Source organism: Odocoileus virginianus, chromosome 29 (genome assembly GCF_023699985.2).
Source record: "Odocoileus virginianus isolate 20LAN1187 ecotype Illinois chromosome 29, Ovbor_1.2, whole genome shotgun sequence".
Classification (NCBI taxonomy): Eukaryota; Metazoa; Chordata; class Mammalia; order Artiodactyla; family Cervidae; genus Odocoileus; species Odocoileus virginianus.
Genome location: NC_069702.1, coordinates 14621556 through 14640524, shown reverse-complemented (window position 1 = coordinate 14640524; position 18969 = coordinate 14621556). Strand labels below are relative to the sequence as shown.

The 18969-nt window shown below is 43.3% G+C and overlaps 1 protein-coding gene across 9 annotated transcripts in view; it reads left to right on the top strand.

Moving 5' to 3' along the window:
- AFF1 (ALF transcription elongation factor 1) overlaps nucleotides 1-18969 on the top strand; it is a 198645-nt gene that overhangs the window by 112165 nt on the left and 67511 nt on the right. Inside the window, exon 1 of one of the 9 annotated variants that reach the window (XM_070458171.1) lies at nucleotides 12331-12503. The exons of the other annotated variants lie outside the window; for them this stretch is intronic. Coding sequence (XP_070314272.1) covers nucleotides 12492-12503 — 12 coding nt within the window. The 5' untranslated portion in view covers nucleotides 12331-12491. Of the gene's footprint in view, nucleotides 1-12330; nucleotides 12504-18969 lie in introns of those variants that run through there. 9 annotated transcript variants of the gene reach the window in all.

The window sequence follows — 18969 nt, the reverse complement described above, 5'->3', positions numbered from 1 at the left end:
GGGCTGTGAGTGCTGGATCTAGAACCCAGATCCTAGTAGGTTAGCTCGAGTTGACGCCCTTAACTGTGACACCTACGTTATACTGACTTTCAAAAGAGGAAGCTGCACTTTTTTTTTTTTTTTTTTTTGAGTTGACTTCTGGAGCACTTCTGGGGCTTCCCTGGTAGCTCAGACGGTAAAGCGTCTGCCTACAATGAGGGAGACCCAGGTTTGATCCCTGGGTTGGGAAGATCCCCTGGAGAGGGAAATGGCAAACCCACTCCAGTACTCTTGTCTGGAAAATCTCATGGATGGAGGAGCCTAGTGGGCTACAGTCCATGGGGTCACAAAAAGTTAGACACAACTGAACGACTTCACTTTCACTTCCTGGAGCACTTTGGGTACTGGTGAAAGTATATTCCAGGCTCAAGGATTAAGGAGAGAAAAGACATAAAGACAGGAAACGGTGTGAAATCTAATAGAAGTAGCTGGACCTTTGGTTCAAGGAGGTTGGGTGGAGGCAGAGGAGCTCGACCTTGCTGTGTTGTCCGTTTATTCTTCTGTGCAGTGGGGCCAGTGGATTGAGGGCCGTCCTTATGAAGTGCTTAAGTCAGTACTAGGTACGTAGTAAGAGCTCAGTAAGTGGTGGTGGGTGTGATTAGAGTTGAAATTTGAGCTGGACTTTGAGGAACAAGGTGAGAAGTTAGCTTTGAGGAGGCAGGAAGACTCAGAATATGTTCCTGGGTATTGGAGTGTAACTTGAGTGTGTAGGTGGGATCAGATCAGAGGGACCAGGAGTGCCCAGGTACCGTGTTTCGAGGTGAATAAAGCCCTAAACATTTGATGGTCAGGTGTTACTCAGATGAAGAGCCTGGGGAAAGAAAGCATTTATTTGCCTGCGGGTTTTCGAGCTTTTAAAAGCCGGTTTGCCAAGGTGCGGGACCACCACCCGCCCCATCCCTGCCTGGTAGCTCCATGGCATCCTGCTCACCCCTCAGTGGCCACCTTTCCCAGAGTTTGGCAACACCTGGTGTAAATATTTCACTTTACAAAGCTTGTGCGTGTGTGTGTAGTCACGTCAGTTGTGTCTGACTCTTTGTGACCCATGGACTATATAGCCCACCAGGCTTCTCTGTCCATGGGGATTCTCTAGGCAAGAACACTGGAGTGGGTTACCATACCCTGCCCCAGGGATTCTTCCCAGCTCTGGAATCAAACCTCCATCTCCTGTGTTAGCACGCAGATTCCTTACCGCTGAGCTCCCAGGGAAGCCCTTACAAAGCTTATGCACTCGGAAATACTCGACTGCCCCCCCCTCCCCACCCACCCCCTTTTAATTCCCCAAGCCCTTGTTTATTTGCTTCCTTTCGATTGTCACAGCAACCATGTGAGCTGGGCAGGGCAGTTGGCACGAACCACCATCTAACACGCCGTGGAACAGAGTCTCTAAGAAGTTTAATGATCTAAGCTCATAAGTGGCAGAGCTGGGGGGCATGAAACCAGGACCCTTGCCCTCTGGTTCTCATACTCTTTCTGCCAGACAACATGTCTTCTCTGGAGTCATGACCCTTTGTGTAACACTTTTAACAAGGCATTAGGAGCGTTCTGTTTTTCTGCCTGGCCGTGTGTTCGTGTCGGCATCTGACCAATGCACGTGTTGGGTGGCACAGATGCTTCAAACGACAAGGTGACTCCAGCTCACCCTTGGTGGCAGCCATGTGGCTTGCTCTGAGGCCTTTAACTTTGCTTCTACTATTTAGAGGAGGCCGTCACCAGGTATAAATCTCAATGCCTTCCACCTACGATGACTAAAAAAAAAAAAATTCCACATCCACACCCACCAGTTCGCTCTTTCCTTTTGATCTCTGAGAAGGAGGTGTTCTTCCTCTTGCCTGGCCACCTGCACACCCTTTCTGGTTGCCTTACATCTTTCTCCCGTCACATGGCTCTTTCCTAACAATCTATAGTTCCATCCAGACCTTTCTAGCTGAAAAGGCCAAACAAACCCTTCCTCACTGCGGTGTCTTGCTCCGACTGCTTCTTGTTCCCTTTGAAGCTCAAGCTCTGGAGACAGAAGTAGGTAAACACTCTGTGCTTGCTTGCTCTCCTCCATCCACTTTCTGAACCCACTGCAGGCTGCTGTGTGCCTCCATGCCCGGGCCCCCGGTGATGGCCTCCAGATGCCCAGGTCCAGGAGTGTGCTTGAGCGTAGCCTGCATGATCTCTTTGTGACTTCTGACACTACTGGCCGCCATCCCCGCATACACTGTCCTTTTGTGTTGCCTACTCTCTCTTCTACCTCTTCAGTTGTTCCGTCGCTAAGTGGTGTCCGATTCTTTGCAGCCCCGTGGACTGCAGCACACCAGGCTCCTCTGTCCTCCACTGTCTCTTGGAATTTGCTCAGATTCATGCCCGTTGAGTTGGTGATGCCATCTAACCATCCCATCCTCTGCTGCCCCTCTTCAGACACGCTCCAGTCTCCTCCAGAAGCTGCCTGTCCCACCCCTTCTTCAGGGTCTGCCCTCAACCATCTTTTCTCCTCCTTCAACCTTTCTCTGGTTAGTCTCATCTCCACTCAGGGCTTTAACTCTTGAACCACTGATGACCACCAGGTTGATTTTCCCAGCCTGAGATTCCCCAGAGTTTTCTGAGCTCTGCCTCCTTTCTTGTCCACTGCTCACTAGGCAGTTCTTGTAAATGCTGCAGCAGCATCTCGCAGAGAACCTGAGCACGGCGGCTTTCACGTCTGCCTCCCCTGGGCCTCTTCACACACACACTCCAAGCTTTCTCCTCCTTCCTGGCTTGTCCGTCTCAGTTCCTTTCTAGTATCTTCTGCCTTATCCCCCTGGCAACCCAGTTGTACGGGGATTACTTTGTAAATGTCTGTGGAAAGCTTTTCCTTTTCTGCATTCCTCACTACCCCTTTATAGTTTAGCTTTTCTTTTTTAAAATTTTATTTATTATTTATTTGGCTGCACTAGGTCTTAGTTGTGGCACTTGGGATCTTTGATCTTTATTGATGCATGTGGGTTCTTTCTTTCTTCAGTTGGTTACGGCCTGGTAATTCTTGGTTGCAGCATGTGGGATCTAGTTCTCTGACCAGGGATCGAATGCAGATCCTTGCATTGGGAGCGCAGAGTCTTAGCCATGGAACCACCAGGGACGTCTTGTGGTTGGGCTTCTTGTCACTTATTTGAGCTCTTGCAGCTTCCTTCCAACCTGCCTTCCTGCCTGTTTTCTTCAAACCATCTGCCACACTGTTCCGCATGATAATTATTATATGAAAGCCGGATCAAGTTGTCCTAGTTTAAGATCCCTTGGAACCTCTCCATTGCCTCCAGAAAAAGAACCTCCAGTTCCCTTCTTACCTGTCTTTCCAGGTGTGGGCTGGGGCCCTCCTGCCCGCACCTCCAAACCCAGGGAGACTGTTACCCAGACTCCTGAGCAAGGATTTCCCCCTCTGGTCCTGGAGCCCACACCTCCAGCCTCAGCACTTCTCCTTGGCCCCGTTTTTGAGGGTGGGGTCACTGGTCTCATATGCTTGTTTGTCCTTTGTGTTCAGTACAGGTGAGGACTGGAGCCAAACAGGGCAATTTCCTGCCCTATGCTCAGCTTGAGAGTTCTTACCCAGTTTACTTTGATCTGGAGTCTGAAAGATCACCTCTAATAAGTGTTTGTTGGAAGAGAGGGGGAAAACAGTTCTCTGTGGCATCGAATTTCCTGTTTTAGGACACTGGCAGCAGGCACTAAGTTCAATAATTTTTTTAGAGGAATTGTTCAAATTACCATTTCCAGCCTGTTTATTTCCCAGGTCGTTCTAGGCATTGTTGGGTGTAGATTTGAAAATAAGCAGCGTAATCCGATTAGTAGGTGTTCTTAGTAGAGTGCCAGCCTTAATTTGCTGTGCTTTTCAGTATTGAATTTAGAGATTAATCAGGTTTATGTACTAGAAAAATTGAAAAGTAATGATTTTTATGTATCTGCTGTGTATATAAATGCTTTGCACTAGTTTAATTAAGACTCCAGATTTCCTTTAGTGAAAGCGTTAGTTGTGTCTGACTCTTTGCAACCCTATGGACTGTAACCCGCTAGGTTCCCACTGTCCATGTGGATTCTCCAGGCAAGAGTGGCTTGCCATTCCCTTCTCCAGGGGAATCTTCCCAACTCAGGGATCGAACCTAGGGCTCCTGCATTGCGGGAGGATTCTTTAACCATCTGAACCACCAGGGAAGTCCTTCCTTGTGTCTGTGTGTCTGTTTAAAATGTCTAAGTGGTACTTACAATAAAATTGCTGCTAATCTCCAAGGATTTGCAGATTTAAATATTTTGCCCTGAATGAATCACATTTTTGGGAACAAGCCAGCCATTTTGGGTAGAGGCAGTAACTCCTCTATACCACTTGGGTATCATTAATGGGTATCCTAGTAACTTAAGAATTATTGACCCTGAAAATGCCCGCCTGGCAGCCTGGGTTTAATTTTCTAGTAAGATTAATTATCTTGCAGTAAAGGGTAAACCAGACACCAGGGTCCTTTATGTCTCTTATGTTCTCTCAGGATTCCAGTGAACTAGTTGCTAAGAGGAGGGAAAACACTGGTGTGTTGTTCTGAACCTAATTAGTCCTTTATTGTATTATGAGTCACCTATAGTTCACAGATGTATTTCGTGCAAGTCATATAAAATAACCGCACGGTGGTTTGTTTTTTGCCTCCTTGGTTCATGTTTCTTGAGATCTGTCAGGCTGCCGCTGCGAACCCAAGGCTCTGGCAGGAGACCATCCCAGGTCAGCAGTGAGCCTGCCTCATGCTTCTCAACATCTCTTGGAGGGAACTGAAGACGTCCATTCTGTGCATGGGGCTGTGTTTGCTAAGTCGCTTCAGTCACGTCCAACTCTTTGCATCCCTATGGGCTATAGCCTGCCAGGCTCCTCTGTCCTTGAGATTCTCCAGGCAAGAATACTGGTGTGGGTTGCTGTGCCCTCCTTCAGAGGATCTTCGTGACCTAGGGATCGAACCCAAGTCTCTTAAGTCTCATGCGCCGGCAGGCAGATTCTTTACCACTAGCATCACCTCGAAGCCCCATATGGGGCTATCTTCAGGATAAAAGAGATCCTTCTCTTCAAAATGGGCATGTTTCCCAGTTACCAATTCCCTCTGTGGGGGGAAGCTTTGAACTCAATGAGGGTGCTCACCTAGAGGGGCACATCTTGTCTGGTGTGTTAATTTTGTTACAGCATCTGAAAATTTGTAGGTATCACACTGAAATCTAGATTTTGATTTTTTTTTTTTTCCCTTAAAGTACTGGAAGCATTGGCAACGTAAGACTGGCATTTCTGAAGAACAGCAGTTGGCCAGCCCTTGAAGGAGCATGCTCTGGCTTGCCCCAGTGCTCCTATGCCCCACCTGCCATCTGCCCCAGCCCTGGGAGTGTGGGTGTCCTCTCCCTGTGAAGTACAGCATCTCTCTGTCCTGTGATTGTGCCTCCCTCTGGGCAGAGGGAGATGAGAGATGAGAACCCAGACACGAAAAAAACGCATCTTTTCAGAAAGATTTAATGCTTATTATTTATTTGACTGCACTGGGTCTTAGTTGTGGCATGTGGGATCTAGTTCCCTGACCAACGATTGAACCCAGTCCCTCTGCATTGGGAGTCCGGAGCCTTAGCTGCTAGACTACCAGGGAAGTCCCTTGGTGAAACTAAAAGTTTCCCAGGTAGCTCAGTGGGTAAAGAATCCACCTGCAATGCATGAGATGCTGGTTCAATCCCTGGGTTGGGAAGATCCCCTGGAGGAGGACATGGCAACCTACTCCAGTATTCTTGGCTGAGAAATCCCATGCACCGAGGAGCCTGGAGGGCTGCAGTCCATGGGGTCATAAGGAGTTGGACACATGCACACACACAGTGAAACTGAAAAGGGGTTGATTTGCAGACTTCTAAATGAAACATCATAAAGTAGGTCCTGCATGTCTTCTTTATCTTTTTGCCTATGTGTCCGAATGTGAAGATGTTTTCCTATAAACTGCTAAGTATGTGATTTAGACACTTGTTCGTATTTTAGTTGAAGAAAAACTCCCACAAGTTAGCTTACTTGAGAATTCCCACCCCCACCCCCTTTTTTTTAGAGTTTTCACTATTACCATAAACAATGAAATGTGGATTCTTACCCTTCTTGTCACCAACTAGAAATGCACTTGGCTTAGTTTTTTTCTGTGTGTGATGAGGGGGTGGATAATCATTATGTTCTTTTCTACTCCAAAATATTATGGTTCTTTTTTAAAAAAGAGTTTGAATTCTCACAATTGAACTGTGATGCAATTTCCTATATCAAGTCCATTAGCATACTGTTTAGTACCTTTTATTCTAAATTACTTTTCTTGTTTTTACAGTGAATGATAGGAAGTTGGTTTTCAACACCCATTCAGCAAACGAGAACTGCTTTCCTTCCTTTGATCTTAGCAACGTGTATGTGTTTTTGTTTTCGTCTTGTGAACAGCCTTTATTGGTTGCATCAGAGAGGGAGGATATAAAGCTCTGACTTCTGGTGTGGGGGAGGGGGGCTCCAGAGACTCCATCACCACCACCCCCAGCCCCCCCCAGAGCTGGTCTTATCAATTTTGATCCTGGAATTACATAGACAACTCACGTTTAAGTTTCTGTAGTGTACAGGGTCTGTGCATGCTCAGTCATTCAGTCGTGCCTGACTCTGCGACCCCATGGACTATAGCCTGCCTCTTCTGTCCATGGAATTCTCCAGGCAAGAATTCTGGTTGCCATTTCCTCCTCCAGGGGATCTTCCCGACCCAGGGATTGAACCTGTGCTAGCAGGTGGATTCTTTCCTACTGCGTCACCTGGGAAGCCCAACAGGGTCTGTAGAGTAGAATATTCTATACTTGTACAGGTATCCTTAATTAGTATAAGTGAGTGAAAGTCGCTCAGTTGTGTCTGACTGTTTGTGGCCCCATGGACTATACAGTCCTTGGAATTTTCCAGGCCAGAATACTGGAGTGGGTAACTGTTCCCTTCCCCAGGGGATCTTCCTAACCCAGGGATGGAACCCAGGTCTCTCTCATTGCAGGCGGATTCTTTACCAGCTGAGCCACCAGGGAAGCCCTGATTAGTATAGCTAGCATACTGTTGGAGAACGGGGCTGTGATGTTTTGGGGAGAATTTCCAAACTGTTCTTTCTTCTTGGATGTCATCTTTTTTACTCCTAGCAATATCCTTGCTGAGCATTTTGATGTCTTGATAATTCTATAACTAGGGATGAATAATAAATATATAACAGAACATGTAATCCATGGAATGCTAAACACTCTGGATATTGTTGGAGGGTAGGAAGATACACCTGAAGAGTTTTTTTGGGTTGGTGGGGTGAGCTGGGGTACTAATCCAATAGGCATTATAAGTAGTGGTTAAGAGTGTGGGTTTTGGATTAAGGCAGATTTGGGTTTGAATCTAATTTTTACCTTGAATTAGTGGTTAGACTATAGGCAAATTACTCAACTACTAAAAATTACTGCTCAAGCCTCAGTTTCTTATCTATAAAACAGAAACAGTAATAGAGTATTTTTTAGATTTTAGGCTTAAAGAAGAAACTGTTTGTGAAACCCTTAGATGTGTTATTGGCATATAGTAATTATTTAATAAATAGCTTGTGTATCACACCATTATCATGGTTATTTTAACACTATTCTAAAGGTCTGAGTAAATGTGGATTTGTCTCTTTGCCTTAGCTTATAATCTGAAATTGAGGCAGTTGAAAAGTTTTGAATATTAAGGCTTTAAGAAAATATTTAAGGAATATTTGGCAGATGAAGTGAAGGACAGGGAACCCTGGCATGCTGCAGTCCATGGGGTTGCAAAGAGTCAGACATGACTTAACGAACAACAACAAAGGAAATATTACATGGGAGGTAATGTTTCTAATGCATAACACTGTGGAGTCAGAATATCTGGGCTCATTTTCCTTTACTTATAAGTGGGACAAATTCTACCTGAACCACAGGGCTGTTGTGAAAATGAAATAGGACAATATATTAGCCTACCATATAGTAACTGGGGTATCCCACCTTCCCTTGAGAGTGAAAGCAAATTCACACTGTGGGAGAAGTGTCCACTACCCATCTTCAGGTTGTCTCTATTGACATTGTAATTATATTTAGTAGTCACCAGGGTCTTAAGAGACATCCTAATGTTTTGGGTTGATTTGATGGTGGTATTCTCTGTTTTGGTGATGTAATGAAATTCTATACCATGGGTTTAATTTTACTCATGTTTTATGCAACTTCTTTTTTTTTTTTTTTTTTTTTTATTAGTTGGAGGCTAATTACTTTACATCATTACAGTAGTTTTTGTTTTACTCATGTTTTAAAGTGTGCTTTTTAAAATAAGAGACTTGAATAAATACTTTGTGCTGCTAATTTGAGTATTTAGTCCTGCTGCATTTTCAGGATTCCAGGGTTTTATTGGTTGTTGTGAGAACTTGTCAGGGCTTTCAGTTGTGTTGATATTTGGGCATCATGGAACATATGGAAAAAAGATAACTGACCTGTACATCATATAGTGTTAATTGGTGTTCTGGGTTCAGGTAGGAAAGGCATGAGTAAGTTCATGTTTTCGTGTAATTTGTGAGGGACAGGCAACACTCGGGTACACAAATAAAGTAGGAAGATTTTACAAGGTACGGAATTGCTACAGCTTAACTAAAAATCATCAGTATGTCCCAAGATGTTCATTCAGCGTTTGGTTTAAGTAGTATTGATTAGAGCATGAACTTCTGAAAGAATATATGGGCACCAATTTTTATGTATTTTAATGTGAGTTCATATCAAACCCAGAATTTCATAAATATTACTTAAGATGAAGCCAAGTAAAAAAGTGGATTGATCATAAGTTGATTTAAAACAAAACAACAGTGCAGGTAGTATTATAATATGGTATCACTGTCAGGATAATGTGAAATTTAGTGAAGTTTGGGTAAAACTGTTTCAGACTAGACTTTGAGTCATGGAGAATTAGGAAATTCAGTTAGAGATGGGGCGGTGTCACAGAATAAGCTTGATGCCTCAGTGTGACTTAAGACAACTCTTTGCCTTCATCAGTGGGGGACCTTTTCATGCTTGAAAAACTTTCCTCAATTCAGAACCAAATTTTGTTCATCATTTTCTTTCCCCTGTGCTTCCGCTTCTCCATCCAACTGGTGCTTAATAAATGTTTCTGCTGCTGACAGCTGTTACTGCTCCTCCTGCTGCTAACGCCATATGGTCGGCATTTTTGAGTGAGGAGTGTCTTTTAGATGGCTTTTATGATAATACTGTGTGAAATGTATTTCTGATCGTGCCAGCAGGTTGTCGTGCAAGTTATTGGGTGGGTAGGATTTGAAGAAGAATGGGGCTGGACTATTTGAATATGGAGTATTTTCAGGAGTGAAAACAGTAGAGGGGCCATCGATTTTCTTCAGAATATCAGAATAGGGTAGAACCATCACTGCATGGTAATGAAGATAGAGCTGATTTCGATTAGAGCGTTACAGTCTGTGTTTTAGTTCCCTTACTTGCAGACCTGATATTGATTGATTGACAACGTGGGGTAGATTGTGGCATTCACTCTTAAGAGCAGGTCTCACACCAGAAGCCTCAAAGTGGAGACATTCTCAATAATGCTCTAGTAGTTGGTTAAGTAAACCCCTGGATTTGACTTTCTAGTGGCCCACTGTGGCCCCATAAAGGGACAGTCACGTAGAAGGGCAGTGCTGAATGGCCAGTTCTTGCTTTTCCCTCTTGGGCCTGGAACTCATCTCAGGGGATATCTGTTCTGCACTTTCCTCTTGTCCCATAAATAGCTTGATGTGAGGGTCTCCTGGAGGAAGTCTCAACCAAACCCCCAAGGTTTATCAGCACTTGCCAAATGGACAGCACCACAGCCCTGCCCTGACTCTCACCATTCTCCTAGTCCCCAGGGCCGGGTCTCCCAGCCCTTACAAATCATCCTGTTTTCCCCACATTAATTAATTCAGAATTTATTAGAAACCTATTGCAGACACAGGTGTCTAGTAGGTGATGGCTCCCTCAGAGCTAAAGAGACTGGCTGTTTAAAGAGAAATCACAGAGAGGTGCTCAACAACAACAAACAGTGTGTGCAGTATTTAGCAACTGAGTTCAGTCTGGTCGCTCAGTCATGTCCGACTCTTTGCAACCCCATGGACTGCAGCATGCCAGTCTTTCCTGTCCATCACCAACTCCTGGAGCTTACTCAAACTCATGTCCAGTCAGTAATGCCATACAACCATCTGGTCCCCTTCTCCTCATGCCTTCAGTCTTTCACAGCATCAGGGTCTTTTCCAGTGAGTCAGTTTTTCGCATCAGTGGTCAAAGTATTGGAGCTTCAGCTTCAGCATCAGTCCTTCCAACAGACATTCAGGACTTATTTCCTTTAGGATTACTGTTTGATATCCTTGCAGTTCAAGGGACTCTCAAGAGTCGTCTCCAACACCACAGTTCAAAAGCATCTATTTTTTGGCGCTCAGCTTCTTTATAGTCAAACTCTCACATCCATACGTGACCAATGGAAAAACCATAGCCTTGACTAGACAGACCTTTGTTGGCAAAGTAATGTCTCTGCTTTTTAATATGCTGTCTAGGTTGGTCATAACTTTCTTTCCAAGGAGTAAGCATCTTTAATTTCATGGCTGCAATCACCATCTGCAGTGATTTTGGATCCCAGATTTTGTACTGTGATAAGATTAATATGTGAGTGAAAATGATGTCTGTTTTATTGAGAATGTACTGTGTAGCAGGCACTGTGCTTAAGCTCTTTCCATGCAGAGAACTTAAATAGCTGGTCCCTGGCAGGGTCGTGTCTCGCGGCTGGTATGTCCAACTCGGAACTTTGCTCATAAGCACTAGCCTGCAAGGCCAGAACCACTGAGGATGAAGTGGAGGAATATCTGAGATTTTTGAGAATTCTCGTTTGCTAAGTCTGCACAAATTTCCCCCATAAACTGCAGTAAAAAAAAAGCCTGACTTCACAGGAATTATTGTATGGACCTGGGCAAGTAGTGAGGGATGAGCCTTGGTAAGAAGCGTGTTCTTTGGTGTTGACCACATTTGCGGCTAAAGCAGGGTTATGGATCTAAGCGTGTTATGGAATTGTAGGGCTATTGTTAAACCTTGTCAAGGACGTTTTGGATGTATTTTTAGTGGCCATTGGTATCACCCAGGCTTTTGTGCTTCTGTCACTGCTGGGTAGAGATTTGATGAGAGTGTTAGGTCAGCCTGCCCTTTGTAACTAGAACTTAGTTCCTATAAAATGTTTCTGAGAACATGTGTTTGTAATATGTTAAGATTAGTTTGGGGAAAAAGAAAATTGTAGCCTGGTTTGTTTAAGTAAACAAAAATGTCTACATGCCCAAGTTTGAAGGCACATAGCATGATGGTTCAATTCTTAGTTCATTTTTATGCTTTTTAATATTATTGCTTTTATTGCTCTTTGATGTGCTAGATAGAAAGTAAAATTACATGCAGAACATATATACTACCCATAAAGTTTTATTTTTATTAGTTTTTTTCCCCTATGTATAAAATTACAGTATTATGAACTACTTTTATGGTGTTAATGAGTAACCTCAGTAAATCACTAAGATGGCTGTGTTGAGGGATGCATTAAAAACTTAGGAAACTTAAGGCCATTTGTTTTGAAATTCATAACGTTGTAATTGCTTAAATGAACTTTTGTTCTCTGGACTTCTTAGGTTCCTCTGCCATTGTTCTGTGTCAGTGTGTGTGTGTCTTTGTTTGTGAGGTTGGGCTATAGTGTGAGCATGAAATCTACCCTCCCTACACCATGAATGAATTGCCTTTATATCTTATTTTACTAATAAGTATTTACAGATAATACCTTACAATAGAAAATGTTACATAAAAAAATGTCAGACTAAAGGGGATTTTTAGTTCAGACACACCCTCAGGTGTAATTATGCAGACAGCACTATATAGGTGGGGTGTAATAGGAAGTCCTACTCAGCGTCAGTATTTTGAAACCTGTGGATGTTTAGATCGGAGATCTTTAAAACCAAGTGAAGATTAAACCTTGTGCGGGGGGGAGCTTCCACATTCGTGGTTTTGCGGGGAGATGGGAGGAGTGGAGTCTTGCCCATGTCATCAAGCGGAATGTGTTTTTAAACTATGAGCATGGCGCCGTGCACAAGTCAAAACTGCCAAAGGGACAGATGTTGCCAATTTCAGACGTACAGGGGGAAGGCAAATATTGCTAAGCAACGGTGTACTTGAGAGAGCATTTTTTCGGAGCAGAGCCAGGGGAGTTGTGCCTGGGAGCGCTCGCTGCTTGCTGCCTATGGCTCAGTCCAAGGGAAGAGATGAAAAGTTCTTTCCTGTCAGGGCCGCCATTGCAGCTGCCAGCGCAAAAGACAGTGACCCAGTGGCACTGATTAGGGCTGGCCAGGGGATGTGTGGAGACAGGAAAGCCTCTTGGCCATGTAGGAAGGCAGTAAGACATGTTCACGGAGGTGAGTGCCCCCATCACAGCTGCCCCGCAGTAAGTACCAGTGAGCCCGTGACTGAGGCTCAGGTGCGAAGGCCGAGCCCTCCCAGGAAAACCGCCTTCTCTCTCCCCTTCTTGATCCCCTCCTCCTGCTTCCTCCCTTCCCCACTTGGCTTCTTTCCTCCTTCCCTCCTTTTCTTCTCTTTGCCTCCTCGGTTAGGGGCTGACATCAAAGGAGTGAAGGATCCGAACAAACTGTGTAGTTGAGCGCCGCTGTGAGCGTGACCTCACAAACAGGGTGTAAGTAAGCCTCCCAGACTCGGCACCAGCGCCTCCCCGTCCCCTCCCGCGGTGTACACTTGATGGCTGGCAGACAGGTGGTGCGCTGCGGCTTTCTTTCTTTTTTTTTTTTTCAGTTTTGGCTGCCCCTGGAGACTCGCCTCACCTCTTGAGATTTGCATGGTTGTTGGTTTGGATTATGGATTTTCCGTTCTCTCCCTGTCTCTCTCTCATGATATAATGGAGCAGGAGCAGAGAAAGTATCACGGTCGTGCTTTCTGTCTCTTCCAAATTACAGCATATCAAGGCAGTGCATTTGAAAGAAATGAAAAACATTTAAAAATAAGCAGTTACTTACTAGTCAGATATTTTGTCCAACTTTCAAACTCTGATCTTGAACTTCTGTATCACTTGGCAAACCAAACTTGGCAAAAAACTTAACATTTTTTTTTTTTTTGGGTCTTCCCAGAGTAAAGGTACGGATCGAAGATACTGGTGTCGTAAAAGCTTAAATATTTGTCTATACACGTGTACACTACCCACCCCTCCACTCCCTTTTGGCTTTTATTGCTTTGTTTTTTGGCAGACAAATGGAATTTAAGTCAAATATAATAAAAGATTGTGGAGCTCCTACCCAAGTTTTAACATATGTCATATTGATTTCTACTAGTCTAGGAATATTTAGAAGTAATCTTACTTTAGTGCAAGCAGGTGTACTAGATACATTTAAAAAATTCTATTTACTTTTGGCTGTGCTGGGTCTTCATTGCTGTGTGACTTTTCTCTGGATGCAGTGTGTGGGCTTGTCATTGCAGTGGCTTCTCTTGTGGAGCACGGGTTCTAGAGCGTGGGCTTCAGTAGTTGTAGCCAGGGGGTCAGTAGTGGTGGTACTCAGGCTTGGTTGCTCCTTGGCATGTGGGATCTTCCCAGATCAGGGATCAGACTCTTGTCTCCTGCATTGGCAGGCAGATTCTTTACCACAGAGCCACCAGGGAAGCCCTAGTAGATACATTTTAATGTTCTTGTAGCTTTGTGGATCTTATTGATCAGCACGCATCACTGACTCGATGGACATGAGTCTGAGCAAGCTCCGGGAGTTGATGATTGACAGGGAAGCCTGGTGTGCTGCAGTCCATGGGGTTGCAAAGAGTCAGACACGACTAAGTGACTGAACTGAACTTGATCAGCATAGTTTGTATGATCACATAGTCTGTATCTTTCTGGGGTCTAAATTTATCTGATGAAAGGCTGACTAGAGAACATGGCAGTGTTTCCACTTTTTCCCCTCAAAAATTAAAATTTGTTTACTTTAAGGTTAAACAGTAGAGAATCTTATCTCAGTGAGAGAGCTCAGAAATTGGGCAGAAATAATGAGAAAGCAGGCAGAACCCTCAAGTTGTTACAGTGCAAACTCTTGATTGACTGATTTAAATTTAGATTATGCCTTTTGGCTTTTCAAAGTAGGAGCTATGTCATAAAGCCGAGTTGGGGGTGTGTTGACCCTCATACTTAGGAAGCTGTAGAGTTTTCCAGTGGTTTGTGTTCCTCCCAAGTTTTTGTTTTTCAAGATTGTGTTCTAGTTAAGTCCAGAAAAAACTGGTTTATTTGTCTTACAAAAAGCTTTTGAGAGAATCTTACTAAGAAATCAATTTTTTTTGACATTGAGATGCTTCTTAAAAGTTTCACTAAAAGAGGAAAACAGATAAGACTTACCTTCTCAGGAGCCAGTCTAAAGCTTTTCAGGTTCATTTAATGCTACTTGGTAGACAGCATTATTGTGACAATATTAATAGCACTGCTTATTTTTTGCAGAGGATTTGGCTGGTGGCTCAGACAGTAAAAGAATCTGCCTGTAGTGCAGGAGACCCAGGTTCGATCCCTGGGTTGGGGAGATTCCCTGGAGGAGGGCATGACAACCCACTCCAGTGCTCTTGAATGGAGAGTTCCATGGACAGAGGAGCCTGGCAGGCTATAGTCTGTGGGGTCACAAAGAGTCAGACACAACTGAGCAACTAACATTTTCACTTTTTTTCATACCAATTAAAGAATATATTGAAAGGACACCCCCCCCCCACCCACCCCCAACACAAACACACTGCCCTGGCCCCCGAGGGCCTGTGCCCCTCCCCCAAACTGGCACTGTGATTATGGTAATATCAGGGAAAAAGTGAAGCAGGTTCCAGGTGCCTTTTCCCCGTTGGGGCTTGGCCCAGGTGTGTGGAATAGTCACGGGGGCCACAGTTGGATTGGTGCACTACTGAGACTTAATTTACTTCTGGTGGATTGGCCCTCTCATCTCCTAAAGGCAGTTTTCAAGTGGAGTTGCTTTTGTTGTTCCTATTAGAATGATGGCCTATTTTTCATAGTCCCTCTTCTCTGGCATCTAGATTCTGCATTCTAGAATGTGTAGAAGCAAAAGGAGAACACAGAAATGACAGTAAATGCAGGAATATTGGGAGTTAGGACACATGTGGTCGAGTGCCTGGAAAATGTTAGTCGCTCAGTTGTGTCTGCCTCTGAGACCCGGTGGGCTGTAGCCCGCCTGACTCCTCTGTCCATGGGATTCTCCAGGCAAGAGTACTGGAGTAGATGGCCATTCCCTTCTCCAGGGGATCCTCCCAGCCCAGGGATCCAACCCGGGTCTGCCGCACTGCAGGCGGACTCTTCATTATCTGAGCCACCAGGGGAGCCAGTCTGGGTCTTGGGTCAGGGCTCTGGGTTAAAGTCAAGAGCGCTTTCATTCCGTGTGTGTTACTGTGAGGGGATGAGGGTCAGAAGGGCTGAGACAGGTTTACTGAGGTGGGGAAAGATGCAGAGAGTCCCTCACTGCTGTTTGTTTTCAAATGAGCATGAACCTGTTGTCTTCTATGATAGCTTTTAGAATTGTGGTCTTAGATATGGTAGAGTTGTGGAAGATGTACAGACGGTTAATGCTTTTAAGTTCAGCAGGCATTAGAGCACATTTATTTTACAAGCAAAGGAAAATTTCTCCTTGGCACATTTTAAATACCTGTGTAAAATAAATTCAAGAATAATTCTTTTATATGTATTTATCTAGCCTGTCCCTTATGTTTATTTAAAAAAGAAAAACTGGCACCTGCTGAGTGACTGTTATTCAAAACTTTGTTATTAAACCTGTTCACTTTTGCCAGTTCAGTCACTTTATGAAATGAACTTTCTGGAAGTCTCATAGAGTTTGTCTAAACTTACATACCAAGATAGTCCATAGAAAGGAAAAGATTATTAAACCTACCTGAGAGTCAGTGGAATTAGAAGCATCCCCACCCCCCACCCCCAATGAATCTGGTTTTTAATAAATTGTAGAAAAGAAAATGGGCTTCGCTGTAAAGACAGTAAAGAATCTGCCTGCAATGCGGGAGGCACAGGTTCAATCCTGGGTGGTGAGGATCCCCTGGAGAAGGAAATGGCAACCCACTCTAGTATTCTTGCCTGGAGAATTCCATGGACAGAGAAGCAATAGTCTCTTAAATTTAGCTGCTCTTTAACATGATTAAGTATGTGATTTATAACCACCATAGTGTTGTATTAAATAATTGTACTTTCTTCAATGATCTCTGGCCCTTTTTCTAGACCCTGGTAAGTAACCTGTTTGTTACCACCCAATATTAAAGACGCACTTCCCCCCCAAATAAAAGGAATTTACTAATTCAGAATTAAGGTATAAAAGGGAAGGCCATCTTTATTTGCCTTCTCTCCTCTGTTTATTATAGTATCAGTAATCCCCAAGATAGTTTGAAGCTCAGATTGCTTCCTCAGAGTATATATTGCCTCTGGTCTACCGCTTCAGTAATTTTCTCTCCTCCCTCTCTCCCCTACCCCCCAGTTCTGTTTTTTTGTTTTTAAAAATCATGATGCCAGGAGACAGACAACCAACACCTAGCCGCTGGGGGGGGGGGGGGGGGGGGGGACTGTTGAGATTACTGCTGGAAAAAAGCCTAGGATAAAAATCTTTATGTCCTTTTAGACAAAGAGTGGATTAAATGACTTATCTTGTTCATATGACTTCAGTTTCTTTCAACCTCATCCAGAAACTGATGGAAGGGTGTTTTTTTTTTCTCCTGGTGCCTCTGTAGTCTTCATTTCTGCCCAGCGATTAAAAAAAAAATGCCCAGGCACCCTATGAAACACAGAATTAGACATGGTTCCTGAACATTGTCTGTCACTTAAATTCGGTGGACACATACACTCAAAAAGGAGCAGTAATACAGGTTTATGCGTCTATAAATCCTGTCATGCTTGACAATGTAACTTCGGGGTAGTATTGTTTTAGACTCAGAACCATCACTTAATATGATTTGTGAGAGAGGACTCATGTGTGCATGTGTCTGTGTGTGTGTGTCTGTGCGAGGGTGGGGAAGGAGCCAAGCAGGATGGGAATGGAGTGAGCGTGGTCACAATGAAAGGGATGAAGATGGCTCTTGCTTTGCAAATTCATGTACCCACCCATAAATGAAAATTAAATTCCTCTTAAAAACAAAAACCAGCTCTAAATGTTGTTTTAGTGAGTAGAATAGGTTGTGGAAGGGGAGTTAGGTCATAGAATTGGGACCGTTTGAAAGAACTTGTCCGTTTATTATCACTGGAATGGAACCAGTGTCTAGACTTGTTCTTTGTGAGGCCTTTTTTTCTTTTTTTAAAGCAGTGCCTTTTAGCCAGTCTTACTCAATCATTCATGGTTGCTATGCCCACAATGGGCTTCGTGGGGTCTCATGTGATCTTCCATCAAAGGCACAGTGTTTTCAAGTCCTAGACCATCGGGGCTTTCTGATTCCTTATTACACGGCGAATGGTAATGGTTCACAGTCAAAAAGTTAGAAAGTTGGCGAATAACAGGGGTTAGATATATTTACTGTCAAACAACATTAAGTTCTATACATTTGCTTTGTTTTTAAGTCTGTTTAAACTCATCTTGGGGACATCCCACCCCTTGTAACTTTAACACCAACAAGCTAGTTGACCTGTGGTCATAAAGAATGTTTACTGAAAACATTTCTGCATATATTGCTGCAACATAAGTAGTATTTTTAAAATAAAAACTTTCATGTGACTCTGTAGAAGTCTTACAAATATATTAAAATTTATACTTGTGTGATCTCAGGAAATTTAGTAGTAATAAAATAAATGAAACTAGCACTTTTATTAGTCCCTTCATATTCATTTGTATGTTTATATAAAGTAAGTGTTACAACACATATATGGGAAACAGCTATTCACAGTACCTGTTTTATTTACTTAAACCAGATCTTAAGAACTATACCCTAGGTTTCATAATGAAAAGATCCCTTCTTTAAATAGAGATCAAAACAGAATTTCCAGAATATTTTAAGTAGTTAAGTTAATATAAATTATGAGCTTTTATAAATTTCATATACTTTAGAAGAATAAATTCTTTATGACACTAATTAAAGCAAATTGCTACACTGGTAACAATCAAAGTGCCTGGAAAGAAATAGAAGGCTCTAATTACTCATGTTGATCTTTATAGTACATATAGTTCAAAATATTCCTTCCTGTAAGGGGTTGTAAGTTTCAGTAATGATATTTAGGGTTTTTTATTTTTCGTTTTTTAGCCTGTTTTTGCTTTAGCTGGTGAAATACAGACAGATAATATAGGAGCTTATAAAGGAGCAGTTTACCTAAAAAGACATCTGTGGATATTAGCTGCCATTTAATATAAAGTAAGTTAGGGTGCTAGCGCATCTCCCAAGTTTCCAGCATCCTTTTCCTGCATTTACCCTGAACTATTTCTTTTTCTTTAAAGAAATATTTATTTATTTATATGGCTGTGCTGGGTTTTAGCTGCAACATGTGGGATCTTTAGTTGTGGCACGTGGGATCTAGTTCCCTGACCAGGGATCAAACCCAGGCCCCCTGCATTGGAAGCGAGGAATCTCAGCCACTGGGCCACCAGAGAAGTCCCTATCCTGAACTATTTCTTGATCTCCAGACTCAAAGAGAGATATACCCTTCCTTTACTCCACTCAAGCCTGCCCAGTGTAACCCTCCTCCAACAATCATGTTCTGATGTTACTGCCACATCAGAAACTTGGCTGTCTGAGAAACTCCCCAAATTGCAGAGTCAGATATGACTGAGTGAACTGAACGGGTTTGAGAATTCTGTCAAAGATGCCATGAGATGACAAAATCAAATTTATTCATTGGACAAATACAACTTGCATATCTGTGCTATT